This window comes from Balaenoptera acutorostrata, chromosome 8, assembly GCF_949987535.1.
Source record: "Balaenoptera acutorostrata chromosome 8, mBalAcu1.1, whole genome shotgun sequence".
NCBI lineage: Eukaryota > Metazoa > Chordata > Mammalia > Artiodactyla > Balaenopteridae > Balaenoptera > Balaenoptera acutorostrata.
Window position 1 is genome coordinate 96876233 of NC_080071.1, and position 21943 is coordinate 96898175.

The 21943-nt window shown below is 48.9% G+C and overlaps 1 protein-coding gene across 3 annotated transcripts in view; it reads left to right on the forward strand.

Annotated features, from left to right (window-relative positions):
• The window catches only part of EPB41L5 (erythrocyte membrane protein band 4.1 like 5), a 132623-nt gene extending 120271 nt beyond the window's left edge, over positions 1 to 12352 (forward strand). For 2 of the 3 annotated variants that reach the window (XM_057551669.1, XM_057551670.1), the window contains exons 22-25: positions 324 to 398; positions 3739 to 3780; positions 4133 to 4266; positions 10253 to 12352. In XM_057551669.1, the coding sequence (XP_057407652.1) occupies positions 324 to 398; positions 3739 to 3780; positions 4133 to 4266; positions 10253 to 10319 (318 nt within the window). In that variant the 3' untranslated portion in view covers positions 10320 to 12352. The remainder of the gene's footprint in view (positions 1 to 323; positions 399 to 3738; positions 3781 to 4132; positions 4267 to 10252) is intronic. The other variant, XM_057551671.1, reaches the window with a different exon arrangement.
• The last annotated feature ends 9591 nt before the right edge of the window (positions 12353 to 21943 follow it).

The window sequence follows — 21943 nt, forward strand, 5'->3', positions numbered from 1 at the left end:
GGCTGAACCTTTAGCCTCTGCCGTCTGGTTTAAGAACTGAGAGCCGGGACGGTCCTAACCCTACGCAAGTTTTGTCTCACCAGAAGGAACAGTTGTATGAAAATTCACATAACACTTTAGCTTTTTAATGTTCTGACTGTAGGCTAGGTTCCTCTCCAAACAAAAGTGGAATCACTAATAATCATGATTCCTGAGGGTCCCCTTCGTTTAAAGGTTAACGCCATCCAGGCCTGGGTCCAAATTATACACTGAGAGGATATGGAAAACAATCTAGTCTGGTGACTAATGGGTCATTTAACGTCCATGTATCTTGTCTTCTGTAGGGTGCTACAGATGAATTGGATGCCTTGCTTTTATCTCTAACAGAGAATCTCATTGACCACACAACCTCACCTCAGGTAAATAGGCTTTAAAACAGCCGGATGGAAAGGTATTTCTCTTTGAAAGTGTTCCCAGTAGATTGCAGTGTTTGCCTTTTCTGCAGTTTAGTAAAGCTTTTCACTTAATGAGAGTTTATACTTCGGTAACCACCTAGCATCGCCTTTCTATAGTGAGGTTCTGCCCACTTGGGTCTGTGTGTCACAGGACAGCGACCACATGTTGCTGAGCCTCTGTAGCCCAGCACCCTAGTGAGTGGTGTGAGAGGGACATGCGGGGTGAACCAGCTTCTGAAGGGTTCAGGCAGTAAGACCTCCAGCTGTTGAAAACATGTACAGAAAGGTGGGAGCGTAAGAGTGGTTGGCGTTAAACGTATTGATCATCATTTGAGTTTGGGAGATACCGTGTTAAGTACTGTGACCATAATACAAAGAGGAAGCAGTCCCTTCCCTCCAGAGACATACTGGGATGAAAGGTACACAGATAGTTCACTTAGTACCTTGTGAGTGGTGTGGCAGGAGTTGCCGTAGGGGTCACTCGAAGCCTTGCAAGTGAGGGCGGTCCTTCCCCTGATGTTTGCGTAGGTCACCAGCCCTCACACTGAGGTGTGTGTCTGCATCACTGGAGAGCGTAGGAAAGCACAGGTTGCTGGCCTCCACTCTTGGGCTTTCGGATGTGGTGCATTCCTGGGGCCCAAGAAGCTGCATTTCTGACACATTCCCAGTGATATGGGTGTGGGCCGGGAACCACCAGCTTAGGGCGATAATCGCAGAGACTTTACCATGTGAGCAAGCAGAAAATAAAAGGGATGTTGGCAATATCGGGCTGCAGTAATCCTTTAACCAGATGAAAGAGGTAACTTCTAAGGCCAATGCAAGATGGCCCGAAGCCCGGAGAAGGAGTCCTTGGGGCCCAACTCAGAACACTTACTGCTTGTTTATGCTGCCTCACAGGTGGGGGTAATACAGTGATGAAAATCAATTTGATTAAAGACTTTTTTTTATCACTAATATATTTTTCCTTCCCTACAAATTTAGAATGTTTTAAATAAAAATGTAGACTATGATGCATTTTACATTCTGCATATGAGCTATCTATTCTGTTACACTTACTGATTTTTCTGTTGTTAGAACTGTAATACTCTTCTAGTAACTTTTTTTTTGGCTGCGTTGGGTCTTCGTTGCTGCGCGCGAGCTTTCTCTAGTTGCGGCGAGCGGGGGCTGCTCTCGGTTGTGGTGCGCGGGCTTCTCATTGCGGTGGCTTCTCTTGTGGAGCACAGGCTCTAGGCGCGTGGGCTTCAGTAGTTGTGGCATGCAGGCTCAGTAGTTGTGGCACACGGGCCCTAGAGCACAGGCTCAGTAGTTGTGGCTTGCGGGCTCTACAGTGCAGCCTCAGTAGTTGTGGAGCACAGGCTTCGTTGCTTCGCGGCATGTGGGATCTTCCCAGACCAGGGCTCGAACCCGTGTCCCCTGCATTGGCAGGCGTATTCTTAAACCACTGCGCCACCAGGGAAGACCTCTAATAACTTTTTAAGTGATTTTGATACGTGGTGAGGCCAGTCCAGCATCATTATGCAGGTGTTTTGCTGTTTTTGCATGTTAATTCTTTCAGATGATTTTTAGAATAAATTTGTCAAGTCTCACTCCCTCTGAAAGCCTTTGAATTTTTATTTGTAATTACGTTAAATTCATAAATTAACTTGTGGAAAGAACTGATATATTTGTCTTCTTAGCCAAGAGTACAATATGTTTTTGTCATCCATGATTTCCTGTTTCTCCTAAAAGTTTTGTAGTTATAGTCTCCCCAATATAAGTTTATGTTTTCCTATTTTTGTTATTTCCAGGTCCTTCATGTTTTTTTGCTACTGAGATTTCTTTCCCCCATTATATTTAAAGAATTTAGGATTTAACGTAACAGAAAATAGTCTCTAAATGTTCTCTGTAAGTCTTCTCTATTCTTCATTAGGTTAACTCCTAAATACTTCATAGTTTTGTTGATATTGTGAATGGTATTTAATTTTTTTACTATTGAATTCATAAGTTAATTTTGTGTCTAGCAAACTTGATGAATTCTTTCAGTAGTCAATCTGCTGATTCAAATATTCTGTCAGTTTCTGGGGTGTCTTTAGTATCTCTGTCTACTGTTATTGATTAGCCCATTTCTTACCTATTGCTGGATCTTTCAATTTTTTGTATATTTTGAAGATAGGCTGTGAGATGCATATATGTTGATGGTAATTATACTTTCTGAGCTCCTTTTAGCACTTTAAAGGTCCTTCTTCGCCCTTTTTTTCCTTTCTTTATTTCCCTTTTGACTGATAAAAAATTGACACCCGAGCTTTAAGTTTGAATCACCTTATGTATAATTTTCTATCATTTTATTTTCAACCTTTTTGTATCTGTTGGTTTTAAGTGGACCTTTCAGCATTTTGCTGGATCTTGTTTTTAAAATCTTATTCGAGAGTCTGTATCTTCTGATTGAGTTTAAATCCATTTATATTTACTGTAATTATGGTTATTATAGGACTTGTTTCTGCCAAACCATTTTTGTTTACTTTTACCATATTTCTTTTTTCTCTCTCTTTTAATTCCTATGGTTAGAAGTACATTTTCTTAATACTGGTGGGAAAGTCATATTTTGTGTTTTTATTCTTTTGGTGGTTACCTAGATTACTAAAACCTGGGCTTAAATTAATTTTTTCTTATCAGAATCTGTCACCAGTGCAAGGACTAGGCTAAGTTTCCATAAAATAGGGGGAAGTTGGGAGTTCATTAGATTACAGTTCTACACGCGGAAGTAAGATACAGAAAATTAAACCTTAGAAAGAATATAGCAAAGGCCCCATGAGTCAGGAGCAGTGTGGGTGTTTTCATTGCTCTTTCCTCCATGCGGAGTTAGGACATGGACTGTAGCTGAACAGAGCTTTCTTCTGTGTACTTTCTTCTTCCTCTTCGTTTGAGTTAGTCACAGCCCACCGTTCAGCATGCTACCAAGAAGGCTATGATTATTTTGTAATGGACTGAAATGAAGTTTCAGAAAATAAATGTTAAATTGGATGCTAGGGGTGGGGGACAGTCCTAGTGAATGACCTGAAAGTAGTAGTAGCATTCTGGGAGTAGTAAGTTTTTAGATTAAAGAGATTCTCGAGATTATGACAGTTTCTTAAGTGGTGACGTATGGCATGTGTGCTGTAGAAAAGGACCTTGGGTTCAGAAGTCCACGTCAGCTCAAGGGCACCATTAAGACCTGCTCCCTGCCCCCCACCCCAGTGCATTTCATAGTAGAAGAAAGCATTATGAGTATAATTATGAAAATGTCAGTCTTCCCTAAAAATAAATATACATGTACAATTTTTTTCAGATATCTTCCATATCCACGATCACACCCCGTTGGATTGTGCCAGTAAGTTAATGATATTTGCAATTTTTCTTTCCATTCCCCTTTCAGAATGAGGCCTGAAGGAATACCAGGTTCTTATTTTTCCTTGAAAACATGGGGTCATCATCAAATCTCTTCTGATTGAACCTACTGGCTTCAAACTAGAGGTTTAATTTTTCTGCTTGTAAATAGTTAAGGGTGCTGACAAAAACGAAAATAAAAGTCTGATGTGAAGGATGGTAGAAAAACAAAGCAGCTGTCACGGTGAACATCACCCTTATCACCGGCATCACTGGAGAAGATGACGCGGGGCTGAGTGCTGGCTGTGGGGCAGGTGTGGTCACCTCCGCTCAGACTGCCCGCGTGTTTCCCTCAGCAGAGTGCTGCCCTTCCTAACGGGCTTGCAGGAGACAACGGGCTCTCGCCGGCCGGGAAGGAGGGGCCTGGCAACAGAGGCGTGGTCTCCCTCATCTCTCCCCCAGCGCCGTTCTTTGTGGATGCTGTGACCAGGTGAGGAATCTTTTCTCAGTTGCAGTTCTCAGGCCTCTGTTAAGAGGAAAAAATAACGAAATTAATTGTACTTAAAGCAATAATGTCAATTCTTCTCTAGTTGAACTTAATTGAAACTGAATAAATCTTTTCTGTGATTGTTATTTAGAGTAGTGTTTTTTTCTTTTTTCTTGTCAGTAGCAATCTTCTACAAAAGTATGAAGTAGACCTTACTTTTTTTTTAAATGAAGTCTTTATTAGATAAAGATACAAGCAGGTTTATCTTTAAAACTTTGTATTTGTTTTAAAATTGATTTAGGTCTTTTCCTATCATGCTTTACTGTTAGGTTGTCCATGAATACAGGGGAAGAGGCTCAGATAAGGGTGGGGTAGGGAATTCCCAAGGTGAGGGCTCATAGCTTTTACCGCAAGCTCATTTTAGCATATCACTTGCCACAGCCAGAGCTTTTGTTCAGCATGTAGTTCTTCAGCTTTTAATTGTTAGGACCAAGACTGTGCCTGTTTTGCAGAAGATCTATAATTGCCCCATTTCTCACCTCAGACGTCTTCCTGGTATGTCTACTGTTTCTCACATCCTCCTGGTATTGAGAATGCGGGTCGGTCGAAGTAGATGCTTTAGAGAACAAAATCCCTGATTATAACAGAAGAGTTATTAGAGATAATTAACTTGAGAGAAATTCATAGTTTCATTTTAAAGTTGTTGTCTAATCTCCATAGTCTTTACTGTAATTGTTCACTCAGCAAACACTTACTGTCTGCTAGGCACCAGGCATTGCTTGTGTCCGGCACTGAAGGTAGGCGTGAACAGGACAGGTGTGGGGCCTGTTTTCCTAAACATCTGTATGACTGGTAGTTCCCACTGCAAACATAGGGATTGTGTGTAGGGGGCCAGGTGATAATTCTTTGTAATTGAGTTCACACAGTAAAATGCGAGTTCGTAAGGACTTCAAAATGAGAAGTTACAGATGACATGAGAGCTTGTCTCCATTCCTTCCCAAAGCAAAGTAGTCATAAAGGAATTAGATCAAAGATGACAGGTAGTACACCTGAAACTAATATATGGCAGTATCTCAGTAAGGAAAACATGGCCAGTAAATCAGTGAAACAGTTGAGTCCAGAAACAAATCACACAGGTATAGTTACCTGATTTATGAAAAATGATAGTACAGTGCTGAAGGGAAAGAGCAGTCTTTCAGTAAATCAGCCCAACAAGTTAAATATCCTTGTGGGAAAAAATTAATCTTGACCCAACTTCATACTACACAGCAAAATCTACTGTAGGTGGATTGCAAATCTAAATATGAAATGTCCAATAATAAAGCTTTTAGAAGAAAATATAAGTGAACATCCTGTGGCCTTGAAATAGGCAAAGATTTTTTAAACAGGTAACAAAAAGCTTCAATCCTACAGGAAAAATTGATAACTTGGATTGTGTCCAAAACTCCTATTCAGGGACTTCCCTGGTGGCACAGTGGGTAAGAATCCACCTGCCAATACAGGGGGTGCGGGTTCGAGCCCTGGTCTGGGAAGATCCCACATGCCACAGGGCAACTAAGCCCGTGGGCCACAACTGCTGAGCCTGCGCTCTAGAGCCCACGAGCCACAACTACTGGGCCTGCATGCCACAACTGTTGAAGCCTGCGCTCCTAGAGCCCGTGCTCCACAAGAGAAGCCACTGCAATGAGAAGCCCGCACACTGCAAGGAGGAGTGGCCCCCGCTCGCTGCAGCTAGAGAAGGCCTGCATGCAGCAACAAAGACCCAGCACAGCCAAAAATAAATAAATAAATAAATTTTTTAAATTAAAAAAAAAAACTCCTATTCATCAGAAGATATTACTTCAAACACTCAAAAAGGAAGCCACACAGTGGAGAAGACAACCGCACTTCCCCCTCCCTCTGACTCTGTCTGTGTCTCTCTCATAAAGAACTCATATCCAGAATATATAAAGAGTTCTTGTGAATCAATAAGAAAAAGAGAGCTCAATAGAAAAATTGGCAAAAGAGTTGAATAGGCAGTTCACAAGAGGGCATCCAGATGGCCCATCTTGACAAGTTATTGAGAGATACAAATTCAGACCACTATGTGATACCACTGCATACACCTAGAACGGCTCAAGTGAAAAGACACATAGTACCAAGTATTGGTGAAGTTATGGGGCAACTGAAACTGTAAATTGAAATAACCGTGTTGGACATAGATTTGGCTGTATCTATGAAAGCTGAAAATACGTTTACATGCATACCCAATAGAAATACAAATATATGTCCATCAAAAGGCACGTACAGGAACGTTTATGGCAGCTGTGTTCATCATAGTCCAAGCTGAAGACTTTTGAAAAGCCCACTGGCAGTTAACTAGATACATACTGGACTAGGGCAGTGAAAACTAACGAACTGGGACCGCGGTAGAGAGATACAGACGAGTCGCGCACACAGTTACATGAGGTATTTATCGCTGTGTAACAATCTGCGGGTCTCCCCCAGGCTCCACTCAGGGAGTCGGCTGGAGCTGGGCTCTCGTGTGAAGGGTCAGCTGGCGGAGGGTCTGCAGTCATGGCCGTTGGAGGAATTCAGCTCCTGAGGGGCTGCCTGCTGAGGGCTGGCTCCAGGCCGCGCTACCCTCGCTACTTGCCTGGGGCCTTTACTTCAGCAGAGCCAGCAAACCAGGAAGGCGGTGGGACGCCTGCCAGCCGGCCAGAGGTCGCCATCTGTATACTGTAATCGCGGGGGTGACAGCCTGTCGTTACCTTTGCTCATTTGCATTGGTTAGAACAAACCACAGGGCCTGCCATGCTCAGGGGTAGGAGGTCTCATACGAACGTAAGTACCAGGAGGAGGGGGTCATTGGGGTCACCTGAGAGTCTCCTCTCCTTGATAATGGGGAGCAAAACAAAGTTCAGAAAGAGGCACAGCTCTCAGAGACCAAAGTAATGGTTACCCTGAAGGTGGCTAGTTTCAGAATGCTAGTGACGTTGTTTCTCGTTCTGCGTGCTGATTACACAGGTGTGGTCAGTGTGCACAGGGTCCTCAACTTAACAGCTCCTGATTTGTGCACTTCAGCGTTTGTATGTTATAATCAGTAGCGTGTTTTTAAAAGAATGGTGATGGGGTTGCATCTGTACAGATTCAGATTTACTTGGGGTGTGCGCTGTGTAAATTTTATTTTAAAGTTAAAGAACAGGAGAGGAAACAACAGCAGTTGAGATTACCGAGCAAGTTTTAGGAGCAGCTAGATGACAGATAAGTGGTGACCAGCTTGGCAGAGAGGAGAAGGCTGAAATCTAAGCCTGGAAAGGGGAGGGGGTGGAGACTGGGAAAATAAGAAGCCAGTCCGCGCTGTAGCACCCGAGCTGGCTCAGGAGCTGAGGTACCGAGTGTTGGGAAGATGGGTCCAAGGTGGGGCTGAGAATGTGCCCCTTTAGACGCTCCCCCTCCCCACCCCGCCGATGCCGGCCTGATTCTGGAGGCTCCCCTCTGGAGGAGCTGGGCAGGCGGGGCCCTGGATTGGGGGACCCTGTTGGGAGGAAGGTCCTGAGCTGAAGGAGGTTAACTCAGTGTCCACATGCCGAGGGGTGAGACCCCCCAACCTTCCTTCTGTTTCCAGCTTCCAGAATGCCGTGGGCCATGTACACACGTCTCAGGTGAGAAATTCAGAGGATTGCGCTCTAGAGAACCTGACTGAGCGAAGAAAAAGGCCCAGAGAGACTGACATTTGTGGATCCCCAGGAAATCTGATAACTCGACTTGGAAGCCCGTAGTTAGTGGGTTTTGCCCACACATGCACAGCTTTCACACGGCGTTCCAGTGCTTCACGCTTAAGTGTGAGCATGCCGCTTCCCTCTTACATGTGAACAGAGCCAAAGATTATCAGATGTTTGAGGGAACACCAGAGCAGGTCAACTTGAAAGAGAAATGAGGAAATAAAGGAATGTGAGCATCAAAAACTTTGCAAAGTGATAGTGTGAGAAAGAAGGTACTGTATCCATGCAACAGTAACAGGAAATTATGCAAAGTGATACCGTGAAAAAGAAGGTACTATATCCACGCAACAACAGGAAATTAAAAAAGAAAAGGAACAGAAAATAAAGTATTCTTGGAAATTATTAACCATGTTAAAAATAAAATTCAAAGAATGCATGGAAGGTAAGATTGGGGAAGTCCCTCAAAATGTAGAACAAAAAGTTGAAAATTGGGAGAGAAAAGAAGATTGGAGGATTGGTCTAGGAAGTCCAGTATGTGAATCATTGGAGGTCCAGAAGAAACAAAAGTGTCCAAGAAAGAAATCAAGACTTCCCAGGACAGAAGCACTTGAGTTTTTAGATTAAAGGAGCCCAATGAGTATCCAGTAACAGAATGAAAATAGACGACAGCAAGGAACATCATGAAGTTTCAGAATGTAAGAGAGGATGTAAGTCTTCAGAGAGGGGGAAAAAGAGTTCATACAAAGGACTGGTAATCTGAATGACAGCAGACTTTACTGAAAGCTAGAAGATAATAGAGCAATGCCTTCAGAATTCTGGAGGAAAATCATTTTTCACCTCATGTTTTATACCCAAGCTATCAGTGAAGTGTGAGATTAGAATGAAGACATTTTAGGGAGTTCCCTGGCGGTCCAGTGGTTGGGACTTGGCGCTTTCACTGCCAGGGCCCGGGTTCAACCCCTGGTATCCTGCCAGCCACGCAGCGCGGCCAAAAAAAAAGAAAAAAAGAAATGAAGACATTCTAAAACGTGGAGTTTCTATAAAATACATGCTTCTAAGGCGGCCTTCCTCAGGAAGCTACTGAAGTGGAGGATGTGCTCCATCAAAACAAGGTGACTGTCCAAGAAAGAAAACAGGGGACCCAGGAAACAGGTGCCGCAATTTACCAGGAGGAGAGTGAAGGGAAGTTCCAAGCAGGCCTAGAAAGGACCCTGTACAGATTAGAAGAGGAGGTTGTGGAGCTCCAGGAAGGATATTGACAAGGGGAAACGACAAACACATGGCCCGCCCCTAATTTTACAAAATTACCTGAGAACAGAAGCCTGGTTGTGTTCGCAAGGTTAAGGGTAAATTAGAAACGAAGTATTGGACGCCGAGCAAGCAGTTACACGAAAAAACAAATTGTACAAGAAAAGAAATACAATACACCCATAGTGAGCTGTGGAAATATTTATGTAATTATAGCAGACGCTGACTCTTAGGAAGGACTGTGTGTCATTGTGGAAACACACCCCTGAGAACAGTGAGGACACCGCAGCTGGCGGGCCCGCCTGGAGGGCTTGTTAGAGCACAGGCGCTGGGCCGTCCTCAGGCTTTGGGCCAGTGGGCCAGGGGTGGGGCCTAAGAACTTGCATTCATGACGAGTTCCAGGACCACGCTTTGAGAACCAGGGATCCAGAACAAGAAGGGAAGTTACAGGAAAATCCAGTCGGCAGTGTCTTCTCTGTGGAGTGGAAATGCGGAAGGGGAGTTCCAGCAACAGCTGTTTCGTTTACACGCCTTGATAGCGTCGAGGACGTTAACCTCTGGCCTTGGGACTCTGGTATTGTTTTCAGTCTCCCTGAACCTGCACCTCTGCGCACGCCCTTGCCCTGAGGCGGAGCGGCGCACTTACTCTTGAACTCTGACGCAGCAGAGGAGGTGGTGCGGGGCTCAGACCCGCCGTGGGGGCTGCGGGAGCACACACAGGACCCCCGGCCTTGGCGCTTTCCGAACGTGTTGCCACGGTGCCCAGCACAGCCCTGGCTCAGCAAGAAATGAGGTTTCTGTTTGGTGTGTTGTATCCAAGGCAGCAGGGAACTTAGGTTCCATTTCAAGATGGAATAAGCACCGGTTATCTAGAAAATGACCCTCTGCAGAATCGCCTACGTTAAGCGCTACTACACCCCCTCTTTCCTCTCCGCATGCTCCGGGAGGCGCTTGGGAGAAACGCAGGTCGCTTCCGCCTTGGATGGTGGTCTTTTCATTTTCCAAAAAGTGAGTAACGTATTCTTTCTTCCTGTCAGCTCGGCTCCAGCCTCTGCTGGAGAAGCCACCTTGAAGCAGAAGTGTTTGCTGACAACAGAGCTCTGAGGGGCAGCCGCTCCTCACCTGTGACCCGAGGCCGGGCCCTCCAGCCGTCCGTCCTGGAGTCCACTTCTGCTGGAGCTGGTTCTGCGCTTGTGGGTAAAAAAGCTCACCCGGGTGTGACTTCATCTCTGTGAAAAAAGCAGTTACATTTCCGTCCAACTGGAAGGGCGTAATTACACTACACGTTAGCCCAAGTGAGCGTCTATGACCTTTTACTTTCTCTAATTTCATTTGAAGTTGTGAATTCCTGCAATGGGGGGTTCCTTTCCCTGCGGTTTCCTCTGAGCTCTTTGCTCCACCCACTGGTTGTGACTGTTCATGACGCCCCCCGGGTGGGCCATCCCTGGTGGTCAGCAGCCTTGGGAAGGTTGCTTCTCTCTCTGGTGTCAGGGTGAGTGTCCTTGATCTGAATGCCTGCTATAGAAATTGTACCCTTCTGTGCATTGCCTGGAAATCAGGAACTGAGGTAGATTAATTGTTACTAAAGAGAAGTTTTTAGAATACAGAGAGTTTTCACATGTCTCCCATACTTTTGACTTTTTGCTGGACTGGCTATCTTAATACTCCAAGTTTACATCAAGGTAAGATAGACCTTGAGAAGAATTACAGAGGAATCGGTTGCCTGGCACAGTTTTTCAGCCCAGCCGTCCCTCAGGAAGCACACCTGCGTGGACCACACACGCGTCCTGTAACTTTCGGCCTGGAAGGGGCGGGGTGGTCGCAGAGACCTCCAGGTGTCCCCATGGCTTCCTGGGCTGCGTGGGGCTGAAGGCCGAGGTAGACTCAGGCAGCGAAGGAGAGCACAGTGGTTTCCAGGTCCCCATTTGGATGTAGGCTCCATTTCCTTTTAATGTAAGCTGAATAAATTCAGATGGTGTAAACTGAAGGAAAAAAAATGCCAGGTTAGAAATAGGGAATCGGGTTGAGGGGATTCATGTCTGAAACTAAATGCAAGGTACTGAAAGAACGTTTGGGATTTTGTGTTAGTTGAAAAGGGTTCTCTAGAATTTCCTCATTGCTTTCTGTCTGTACAGAAAATTATGGATGTTAAAGTAGTATGTGCTCATTGTAGAAAATAGAGAAAAGAATTTCAACACCCAGAGAAGCACTATTTTAGCTTCAAAACTTCGGACTGCGTAAAGGAAACCTCAGTTGCTGTGGGGAATGCGGGTGATCTGGAAACCGCATTGGTAAAGTTGTGAATCCCTGTTACCAAGGGCTGATGTTAAACTGTACCTCCTGGAATTTGGTTTTGGTTTGCTGCCCTGCGGTGTGCACGTAATTGAGTGTTAGTGTCTGCTGTCCAACATAAAAGAACATCCAGTTTTCAGATCTTTAAAACTCCATGTTTTGGATGGTCCTGGGTTCCCTGTAACATAATCAAGCTCAGGCAAACGCACACTCTTGTCTGACTGGAAAGCCCTGGGATCTTAATCTTGTGCTGTTCCCAGGGGGCCGTAGAGATTGGAAACCACTTTTTCACAAAACAGTTTTGCCGAAGGAAAGACTGTTGGCACTTCTTGTTGGCTGTCTCCCCTTAGCCGTTATCCTAAGCTCGTGGATTTTGTTGGGGGAGCTCGTGCCACTTCGTAATTGTCAAACAGGTTTTCTCACAGCTCTAATGACACCTAGGACCAGGGACTTGACCTGGGACATGCTGGACTGAGCATCGAGTTTTCAGCACACCGACGACCCTGAAGATAGAAGGTTAAGGTTGTGCTTCTGGTCAGAGCAGCTTTCTAGATTTTGGAATTAAGTTGTTGAAAATATTCCATAAGCTTTGTGTCTTCAGGAACCTGTATTTTTGCCAGTCAGAATATTGATAGGGACTTTCTTACAATGCATTTGAATCTCAAGGTAAAAGGAAATTCTGTCTCATGTCCTGGCAAGAATGGTACATATGGCAATTAATACTTTAATGAATTAGCCCTGACAGAATAGATACCTGTCAGGTAGACCTTTCCTTTCCTGTCTGCTGCGGGTGCCGTCCCCGGGCACCTGTAATGCTCACCCTGTTGCGCTGACCTGAGAATGGGGCGGGGTGGGGGGGGCGGGCGGGAGCAGCAGGTGTGAGTCGGGGAAGGATGCCGGCAGGGAGCCGGTGTGCGGTGGCTCCGGACCAGGACGCAGGAGGTTCCCTGGGGGGGAGGGCATCTCGCTGTGGCAGCCCTGCAGGCTGCTGGCCCTCGGCACAGTTCCCGGTGACGGAAGATCTTCGCATCCTCCCGCCCATCGGAACTGTCCTATCAGCTGAGTGCAGCTCTGGTCCCCGGATGAGCTGAAACAGCCCAGGGGCTGTTGTAAACGATGGCTGGCTGGGCGGGAAGTGTTTCTGCGTCTAGAGAGGCTCCCATGCCGTAGGACAGTGTAGCTAAGGAGAGCACTGGCCGTGTTTGGTCCAGTCAGGAGGAACGAGCACGCATTTGGAAAGAGCAGGGCAACAGTGTGTTGGCGAGCCGTCAGCACCCCTGCGTCAGGAGACGCTCGGAGGGCTTTGTGGCTGAGCTGACAGAGCCGTTTGGCAGCAGTAACAGAAGCCTGCTTGAGCCACAGGCTCAGCTCTGTGTCACTTTCTTTGCAGACTTTCCAGAACCAGCTTTCGCTCTGCTAACTCACTAGGAGCCGGGATGATGGAGTTGCGGCTGTGAGCAGGTTTAGGGGCTCAGGTTGGGGGGGCTGCTTGTGTCCTCTTGCTGTTGCCTCGTTGGTCTGTGAGGGTCTGCGCTTTCTGATGGTTGCAGGGGGCACTCCGCTGCCACCTCGGTCTTGGTGGGTGGGGAGTGGAAAGGGCGGAAGCTCAGATCAGCTGGCTTTAGGTCCTGGCCGGGGAAGGTCGGGGAAGGGAGAGCTGGCCCTGGGGGCTTAAAATGAGGTTGGTAGGTGTCAGTTTTCTCTCCTAGACTCCTCTTCAGAACTTGTGGAATATCCTGTCTCTCGGGGACCTTACAGAGGTCGTAGTGTCCCCTTTGTGTACACAGGAGGGGTTCATCGCCCTTTTTACTCCTGCCCTTGAGGAAACCCTGATGAACAATGGAGTGATTAGATTCCTTTGCTCTTGATAAATTTAGACGTACCCTTAGCTGCTTGTCTAAAATGTTGATGTTGTTTTAAGAAAAAATCTCGTTAAGGATGTGTCTTCTAGTCTCCCAGGCTTTTGTCTTTACGTGTATGTGCGTGCGCGGTCACACAGGTTCTGTGGGCAGGTGAGGGTGGAGCCCGGGGCGGCCCTGCATCTTGATTGCTTGTCCTCCTGTGTCTCGGCTCTGGCCGCCCTGCCTGTCTCCTCCCAGACCAGCGCCAGGGTCACTGCAGAAAGCTCCGAGAGCAGAGCTGTGTGGCGGCCACTGACACGGGAAAGGCTCTCTTGTTCTTCTGAGTCAGGCCCCGGAGAAGCCAGGTCCCCAGCTTCTCCTCGAGGGCGGGCCAGCAGGCAGTTGTGTCCGGAGCAGGGCTGGTGAGGGCCCCGCGGCTTGCGGGGCTGGCGAGGCGGGGGCGCGGGCTCGGCTGCGCGCGGCACGTGTTCAGATGGGCTCTGCGGGCGGGCTGGCCCCGGAGGCCCCGGCACCCTCACTCACGTGTGGGCCGGGGCAGGCCTGGGCCTCCGTCCCCGAAGGCCGTCAGGTCTCCGCACTTCTGACTCATCTTGCCCTCAGCCTTGTGGTTGCTTGAAAGCTGGAGGTCTCTAGTGCATAATACACGTTGCCCTGTCATTTGTTCTTTTCTGCTCTCACAAACGTGAACGCTGTGGCCCCCGAGTGGGCAGAAGAAAGCTGGAAGCTCCCGCTACCGGTTAGCCCCCCGGATGAGGGACGTTGTTTGGTTCACGGAAATTTGCCCTGAGCCGGCTCGGCCGAGGTCGCAGGTGCGGAGCTGTGCTCGTCTCCAGCTCTGGACGCGGTGCCCGTGGACCCCGGTGTCGCCGTGGTGCGGACAGCAGCTCAGGCACGCTCCAGGTTTCTCTTTGTCGGAGAGGCGTTCGGGCGCAGACCCCTGCCCTTCGGATCTTCATATCTTCACGCAATAGACGGTTACAAGGACCTCACTATTTTGTGTTTACTTTTTATGTGTGTAAAGCTTTGCAGTGGCTTTTAAAGTGTAATTTATTTTTTCATCGAGTGCACTCTTCACGCCACGTGTCCACGGTTTTATACGACTTGCACTGGGAGCGCTGCGCTCAGCTGTGAGCTGCTTGTGCACTGAGGTGGCAGCCGTAGGTGTGACCGCAAATAAAGCTTCTGTGAAACACTCACGTCTGACGGGCTGCTCCGGTCTCTTGGACGTGCAGTACCCGCCCGCCGGGCGCGTCTCTCCTCAGCAGGACCGTCAGCAGGAGTCGCTGCCGTGCGAATGCGAGGCGGGGCGGAAGCAGCACTGCCGTTTGCAGTGCGCGTTGCAGAGCGGCGCTGTAATGGGGCTAGAGGCACTCTGGAAGTTTGGAAACACCCCCGGCCATCCCCAGCGCCTCCCGGGAGGAGCAGCGTGGTGCAGGCGAAACCCCGCTCTGCTGCTGCCTTCCCGCGAGACCTGGTGGCCGGCCGCCCCCGTGCCGCTGCCCCTGCCGTCATCTCAGGCCCAGGGAGGACACCTTTGAACTGAGAAGAGGGCTTGTCCTGGAGCAAGGGAAGCCACGTCCGACCTTGCCCTGTGTCCCCGAGCTGCGGGGCTCCCCCTAAAACCAAAGGCAGAACGAAGTGGGGCAGCCGAGGGAGCCCGGGCCCTCCAGGTCTCTGCCTCCGGGAGGGCGCATCCGCCCCCGGGGTTCCAGGGTGCCGGTGAAGCCGGGTCCCCAAGACCTGGTTGGCCTGCTGTCTCAGCAGCCCTGGTCTTCCTGCTGGGGTCCCGGGTTCCCACACCCCGCAGAGCGAAGCCGAGAGGCACACGGGCGGGGCGTTGCTTTTCCGAGCCCAGCGTGCTTGGGTGGGCGGAAGCACCCAGTGACTGAGCACCTCCTGGGCGCCAGGCTGTTCTGCACAAGGGCGTCGTGCCCCCACCAGTAACCCCAACCCTCCCGCCACCCACCAACACGGGGGAGCTCTTTCAAACTTAGGAAGGTGACCAGCGGACACCACACTGCAGGACGCACAGCAAACAGCGGGCCCCGGGCATCAGACCCCGGGTCCCAGGGGCCAGGAGGCCTCGGGGTGCTTCTCGAGCTGTGTGGAGGAGTCGGGTTTGGTGACCCCCGCGCGGAAACCGCAGGGGGGTCCTCCTTCGTGTGCTGCTGTGTTGTTCTGGCGGCCTGCCCCTCTCTCTCACCGCGTCCCAGGAGCGGGGGTCTCGGAGGGCCGTTTCCCTCTCCACCTCGGACCCCAGGGTGCAGAGCGGGATGCCGAGCCACCCCTCTGTCCTGCCTCACTGAGGGTGGGGACCAGGGCGGGCTCACGAGGCACACGTTTCTTTCCTCCCGTCTGGCCACAGACCCAGAGGGGACTTGCAGGCCGGCTGCTGCCCCAGGCTTGGCTGCATTTGAGGGCGCGGGGCGGAGGGGGCCTGGGAGCACCCGCAGGCAGGCGCCGTCTAACCCGAGGGGCCGGGGGGCCGGGGCAGGGAGCGGCCCGTTTGGCGGTGACGCAGAGCGAAGTAGCTCTGTGGTCGCTCTTCCGGTGGACGGCCAGGCCCGGCCCGGCCCGGCCTGTGGGTCGGCAGCGTCCACGGGCAGCCCCGCCGGAGCCCCAGCTGCACCAGGTCGAGAGAGAAGCTACAGGAGGCCGCCCGGCCCGGGGGACACCCACGGGGTGCGGTTGTGGACAGATCGCTCTCTCTGCGAGGACTGGACACGCCCACGGGTGTTCTTACCCGGAGAGAGTTTCTCCACAGCCCGGGCCGGGCGTGGCCGGCGAAGGCCCAGGAGGAGGCGGCGACAGGAGGGGCAGGAGGCGGTGGCTGTGTGGACTTGTGCTGTCAACGCCCCGGGAGGCCCGTTAGTGCTGAAGGAGGCACCCTGACACCCCCTCAGAAGGCACCGCGAGCGTCTGTGCCCTCTCCTGCCACCAAGGACACCCGGCCCGTGCGTCCTCCCGCATCTGTCTTCGTGCGTTCTGCTCAGAGAACCCACTGCCGGCCCGGAGACAGCGGGGCTGGTGGCGAGATGCTCCCCACGAGGGGACGCGTCCCGAGGAAGGCCGCGGCGCAGGGCGGCCGCTCAGCCTCCAGAGCCCAGACCCTCACCTCCACTCCCGGGGCCTCGGGAGGACACGCCCAGGAGCCCCGGGGTGGGGTGGGCGGGGCACAGGGCTCGAGGCCTCAGGGCGGGACCCCGGCTCTGTTTCAGTCTCAGCCGCTGGGTGGGGTGGGGGCCGGCGCCCTGCATTCTGCAGCCTCCGGGGTCTTTGCTAGTCTCGGGTGGACGTCCGCCCTCCCCGCACCCCTGCCCTCGGGCCCCGCTTCGCCCGGAGGGCTGACAGGGGGCCACCACTGCTGCCCTGAGCCGGGCAGGGACACAGGGTGTGTGAGCGGTTCCCCGGTCAGCACCGCTGCCCCGCGCGAGCCTCTGCCCCGCGCGAGCCTCTGCAGGGTGGCTCTGTGGCTTTGGGGAGCCTGGGGGCTGGGGGACCAGGCTGTTGCTGTACCTGGGGGAACTTGCCATTCCTGCGTTTGCACTTTCTTCTCCCCTCCAAGGAGCTTTTGAAAGGTTTTTTATTAAAAAACAATTTTTTTACTGTGGTGAAAGCTATATGATGTAAAATTTATTACCGTTTTACAGTTTAAAATTTTTTAATTAAAAGATTTTTAAACTGGGATAAAATATGTGATTTACCAGTTTACCCATTTTAACAATTTAAATTGAAAAATTTTAAACTGATACAATATGCATAAGATTTTCCATTGCACCATTTTTCAGCGTCCAGCTCAGGGGCACTAAGTACATTTACGTTGCTGTACAGCCATCATCGGCATAAGCTCCAGAACCTTCCCATGGTTCCCAAACTGAAACTCTGTCCCCATTAAACACCAACTCCCCTCCCCCAGCCCTGGCACCCACCCTTCTACTCTCTGTGTCTATGAATGCGCCTGTTCTAGGTGCCTCATGTACGTGGAATCTTGCAGTGCTTGTTTTTTCCGGACTGGCTTACTTCACTGAGCCTAATGTCCTCAAAGTCCATCCATGCTGTAGCAGGTGTCAGAATTCCCTTCCTTTTTAAGACAGAATTATATTGTCTGTACAGACCACGTTTTGCTCACCCCTTCATCCGTCAAGAGGCATTTGCCTGTCGGGGAGGAAGAAATTCCCTCTGCCCTTCTAGGCTCTTCTTTCTGCTCTAAGAATTAAACTGACATGAACCAGATTAACAGGAGAAAATCCAGCAAAGTCCAGTAACATGTGGACCTGGGAGACACCCAGACAACCTGAGTACCTTGTTCAAACGGCCGAAGCCCTCACCTTAGATCCCGTCCTTGCCTAACGGCAGAAGAGGATGTTGAAGATGGGGAGAGTCGGTTATGAGGGGTGACCAGGGAAGGCCGGGTAAACAAGGGGAAGGTTCTTGAAGTCCTTACCTTCTCCACCCGTAGGAGCTGCTAGAGATTCGGTCGTCCTCGTGTTCCTGGTACAGCGAGGGGGACGCCCTTGCATGTGGAGATTCCCCTGGTAAATGTCCCTGTCTCTTACAAAAAGGTGACTCCTACTTGGTTTTCAGAGTTTCCCCCATGTCTGCTGTTTCTTATAAAATAAGCAAATAATTAATGCTCTAAAGAGATGTATTCCGGGGTGGCAAATCCTCCTCCCCTACACCTTTTAGCTGTTGCCATGAACATGGGTGTATGAGTATCTGTTCACGTCCCTGCTTTCAAATCTCTGGGCTACAAACCCAGGAGTGGAATTGCAGAACGATAATGTCATTCTTTCTGGGGAACTGCCAAAACATTTTCCACAACAGTTGCATCATTTCACATTCGCATCAGCAGTGCCCACGTGTTCCAGTTTCTCCACATCCTCACCGATAGTTACTGTTTTCTGTTTTTGTTTGTTAGTTTGTTTTTTATAATAGCCATCCAGATGGGTGTAGTGGTATCTGATTGTAGTTTTAATTTTTGTTTCCCTGTTGATTAGTGGCGTTGAGTATCTTCATGTGGCTTGTTGGGCATTTGTGTATATTCTTTGGAGAAATGGCTATTCAAATCCTTTGTCCATTATTAAACTGAATTGTTTATTTTTTGTTGTTGAATTTTAAGAGTTCCTTATATATTTTGGATGTTAATCTCTTATCAGATAAATGATTCACAGATATTTTCTCTCATTCTGTGGAATGCCTTTTCACTCTGTTGATTATGTCCTATGATGTACAAATTTTTAAACTTTGATGAAGTCTGATTTATCTGATTTTTTCTTGTGTTGCCTGTGCTTTTGGTGTCACATCCAAGAAATCACTGTCAAATCCAATGTCATGAAGATTTCCCTATAACCTATATTTTCTCCTAAGAGTTTCATATTTTTTAGCTCTTACATTTATGTCTTTGATCCATTTCGAGTTAATTGTTATGCATAATATTCACATTGCATGTGAATATCCAGAGATAACTTTACTTCTTCCCTTTGATTTTGGGTGCCTTTTGTTTCTTTTTCTTGGCTAATTTCTTTGGCTAGAACTTCTGATATTCAGTACAAGTGGCAAAAAAAAGGCATCCTTGTTTTTTCCTGATCTTAGAGGAAAAGTACTATGGACTGAGTGTTTGTGTCCCCCCAGAATTCACATGTTGAAGCAGTAATCCTCAGTGTGATGGTGTTTGAAGGTGAGGCCCTTGGAGTGTGGTTAGGTTTATATGAAATCATGAGAGCGGAGCCCCCATGATGGGATAGATGCCCTATACAGAGAAGAAGAGACACAGATACCTCTCTCTGCACGCATGTGCTGAGGAAGGCCACGGGAGGGCAGAGCCAGGAAGAGGCCCCTGGCCTAGCACTGCTCCCGGCCTCCCAGCCTCCAGAGCTGTGGGAAGGAAACGTTTGCTGTCTAAGCTGCCCAGGTTATGATCATTTGTCAAAGCAGCCTGAACCAAGACAAAAAGCCTTCAGTCTTTCACCATTGAACATGGTGTCAGCTGTGGGTTTTACGGCCTTTATCATGTTGAGGTAGTTTCCTTCCATTCCAACTTGGTTGAGTGTTTTTACTATGAAAGGGGATTGAGTTTTGTCAAATGCTTTTTCTGCATCGATTGAGATGACCATGTGTTTTTACTTTCTTTCATTTTGTTAATGTGGTGTTTTACATTCATTGACTTTTGTATGTTGAACCTTGCATCCAGGCCTAAATCCCACTTGGTCATGGTGTATAATTCTTTCAACATGCTGCCGAATTGAGTTTGCTGGTATTTTGTTGGGAATTTTTGTATCAATATTCATAAGAGATATTTGTCTAATTTTCTTTACTTGTAGTGTCTTTGTCTGGCCTCAGGGTCCTGAGCTCTTGACATTAACTTCCAAGTCCCAGAGCCTTCATTCATGTGCCGTCCCTAAAACTTGCATCACAAAGATGCCGAGCCTTTAGCCAGCGCTCACTTATTGCACTTTTTGGGGGACCCAGCCCATAGGGGCTTACGAGGCATGTTAGGAGGATATTGAGAGAATGATTCAGTCCCTGACTTTGAGATGTTTCAGTCCAGAGGTTTTCAAAGTTTAGTTCGGGGAACCTGGGGGCATGGGAGGTCAAAGCTATTTGTATAATAATATTGAAATTTTCCTTTTGCTTTGTTGACATTTGCGCTGATGGTGGATAAACAAGGGTGGGAAAACCGGACTCCTTAGGAAGATCAAGGTCATGTGACACCAAATGGTACGAGGATTCTGTTGCCACTTGGTGGGGACTTGGGGGAGCCTAAAGTGAGGGTTTGGGAGTAGAAATGGCTCTGAAAAACAGAGTTTATGGAATTTGAGTCCAAAGGGGTCAAAATGGCTGCTTACAGAAATGTGTGTAATTTTCAGCCTGTTGTCATGTTGCTTAAAATGCAAACAAAAGTTGGATATTTCCTTGGCTTCACAAGCATCCTTGTTCATCAGTTATTTCGGGGGGTGTGGGCTTGGTGTGACACATGCCTTTCCCTGGCCTGCGCGCACGTGTGCTTGCTTGTGCGTGTGTGTATGCATATGAGATGGGGGGGCAGAGGGTCAGACCCCTTGGAAGCCTGGTGCCCTATCAAGGGAGGACAGGCGTGATCAGAGTGACAGAGGGCAGTCTTTGAAGCTGCGGATCCTGGGGCCAGAACGTAAAACAGTCCGGGCGGGGAGGCAGTAGAGATACGCTTGGCTTCATGGCAGCGGAAAGTTGCTGCCAGAGGTGGAAACAGCCAGGTGTCCGTCGGTGGCTGAATGGATAAGCACAATGTGGTCTGTCCATACAGCAGGATAGTACTCACCCATGGAAAGGAATAAAGTACGTGCTACAACATGGGTGCACCTTGCAAACATTGTGCTGTGTAGCGGAAGCCAGACACCAGTCGCATGTCGTGTGATTCCATTACTGTGAGAGATGCAGGGCAGGTGAATCCACAGACACAGACAGCAGGTCAGTGGCTGCCAGGAGCTGCAGGTGGGGGACGTGCTTAATGGGCGTGTGGGTCTCCCTTGATGCCGAAAGCTCGGCCTCGGCGCACCGGTGCCAAATTGGATCTCAGAGACAGAGTTTTGGGGTGAAGCAGAAAAGAACAACTTTGTTGCTTTGCCAGGCAGAGGGGGACATAGCAGGCTCGTGCCCTCAAAACTGTGTGTCCCAACCCGGGGCGGGGTTGGGGGCGGATTTGGTGAGGAGTTTTACAGCAGTGGTTCAAGGGTGGGGTTGCTGAGAAGGATCAGGGTGTGTGCAGGGCCTGCATTCCTTTAGTCTGGCCTCAGGTGGTCTCCTGATGAGCTTCTGTGGGTCTGGAGCTTGTCCAACTGTGACCTTCTCTCTGCAATGAACAATGCTTCATCAAGTAGTTAACCTCTTCCATTTGTTGGGGGTTTTACTTCTGCAGAAGAGCTCAAAGATACTGTTCCGTGTATCCCTTGAGGCGGGGCCAGGACCCTGCCCCAAGGCTGCACTGTTGTTCCTTGACTGCCCCTCCCATGTCTCTGCATCCCCTCCCTTCCCTGATTAGCAACTGTTTGAACCTGCCCTTAGGAACGCAGGGAAGGTCATGGAGGCTGAATGAAGCCTATTTCCTACAAACAAGGAACGGAGACACGGAAGGGCTTCCATGCCCAGGAGCCCCACAGGGTCCTGCTTGGTTTCACTTTGGGGATTCTGAAAATGTTGGCACTAGACAACATTTGATGTTGTCAAATGATGTCTGCAGAGCATTGCGAATATACTAAATTCCAGTTAATTGTACACTTTAAAATGGTTTATCTTATACTTTGTGAATTTCACCTCAATAAAACAAAAAATAATGAAGTCAGAACAAGGAAAGCTACCAGGAATAAAGACAGACAATAGGTAATAATAAAAGAGTAACTTCACCAAAAAGACATAATAATCTTAAATGACTGTGCACTAAACGACAGAGCTTCAGAATATGTGAAGCAAAAACTAATAGAAGCTCGAAGAGAAATATACAAATCCTCAGTTATATACAGAGATTTCAATACCCCTGTAGTATAAGTGCCTGACAATTCACTTTTTTAATTGTAAGTGCCTGACCTTAAGCTTTTCACT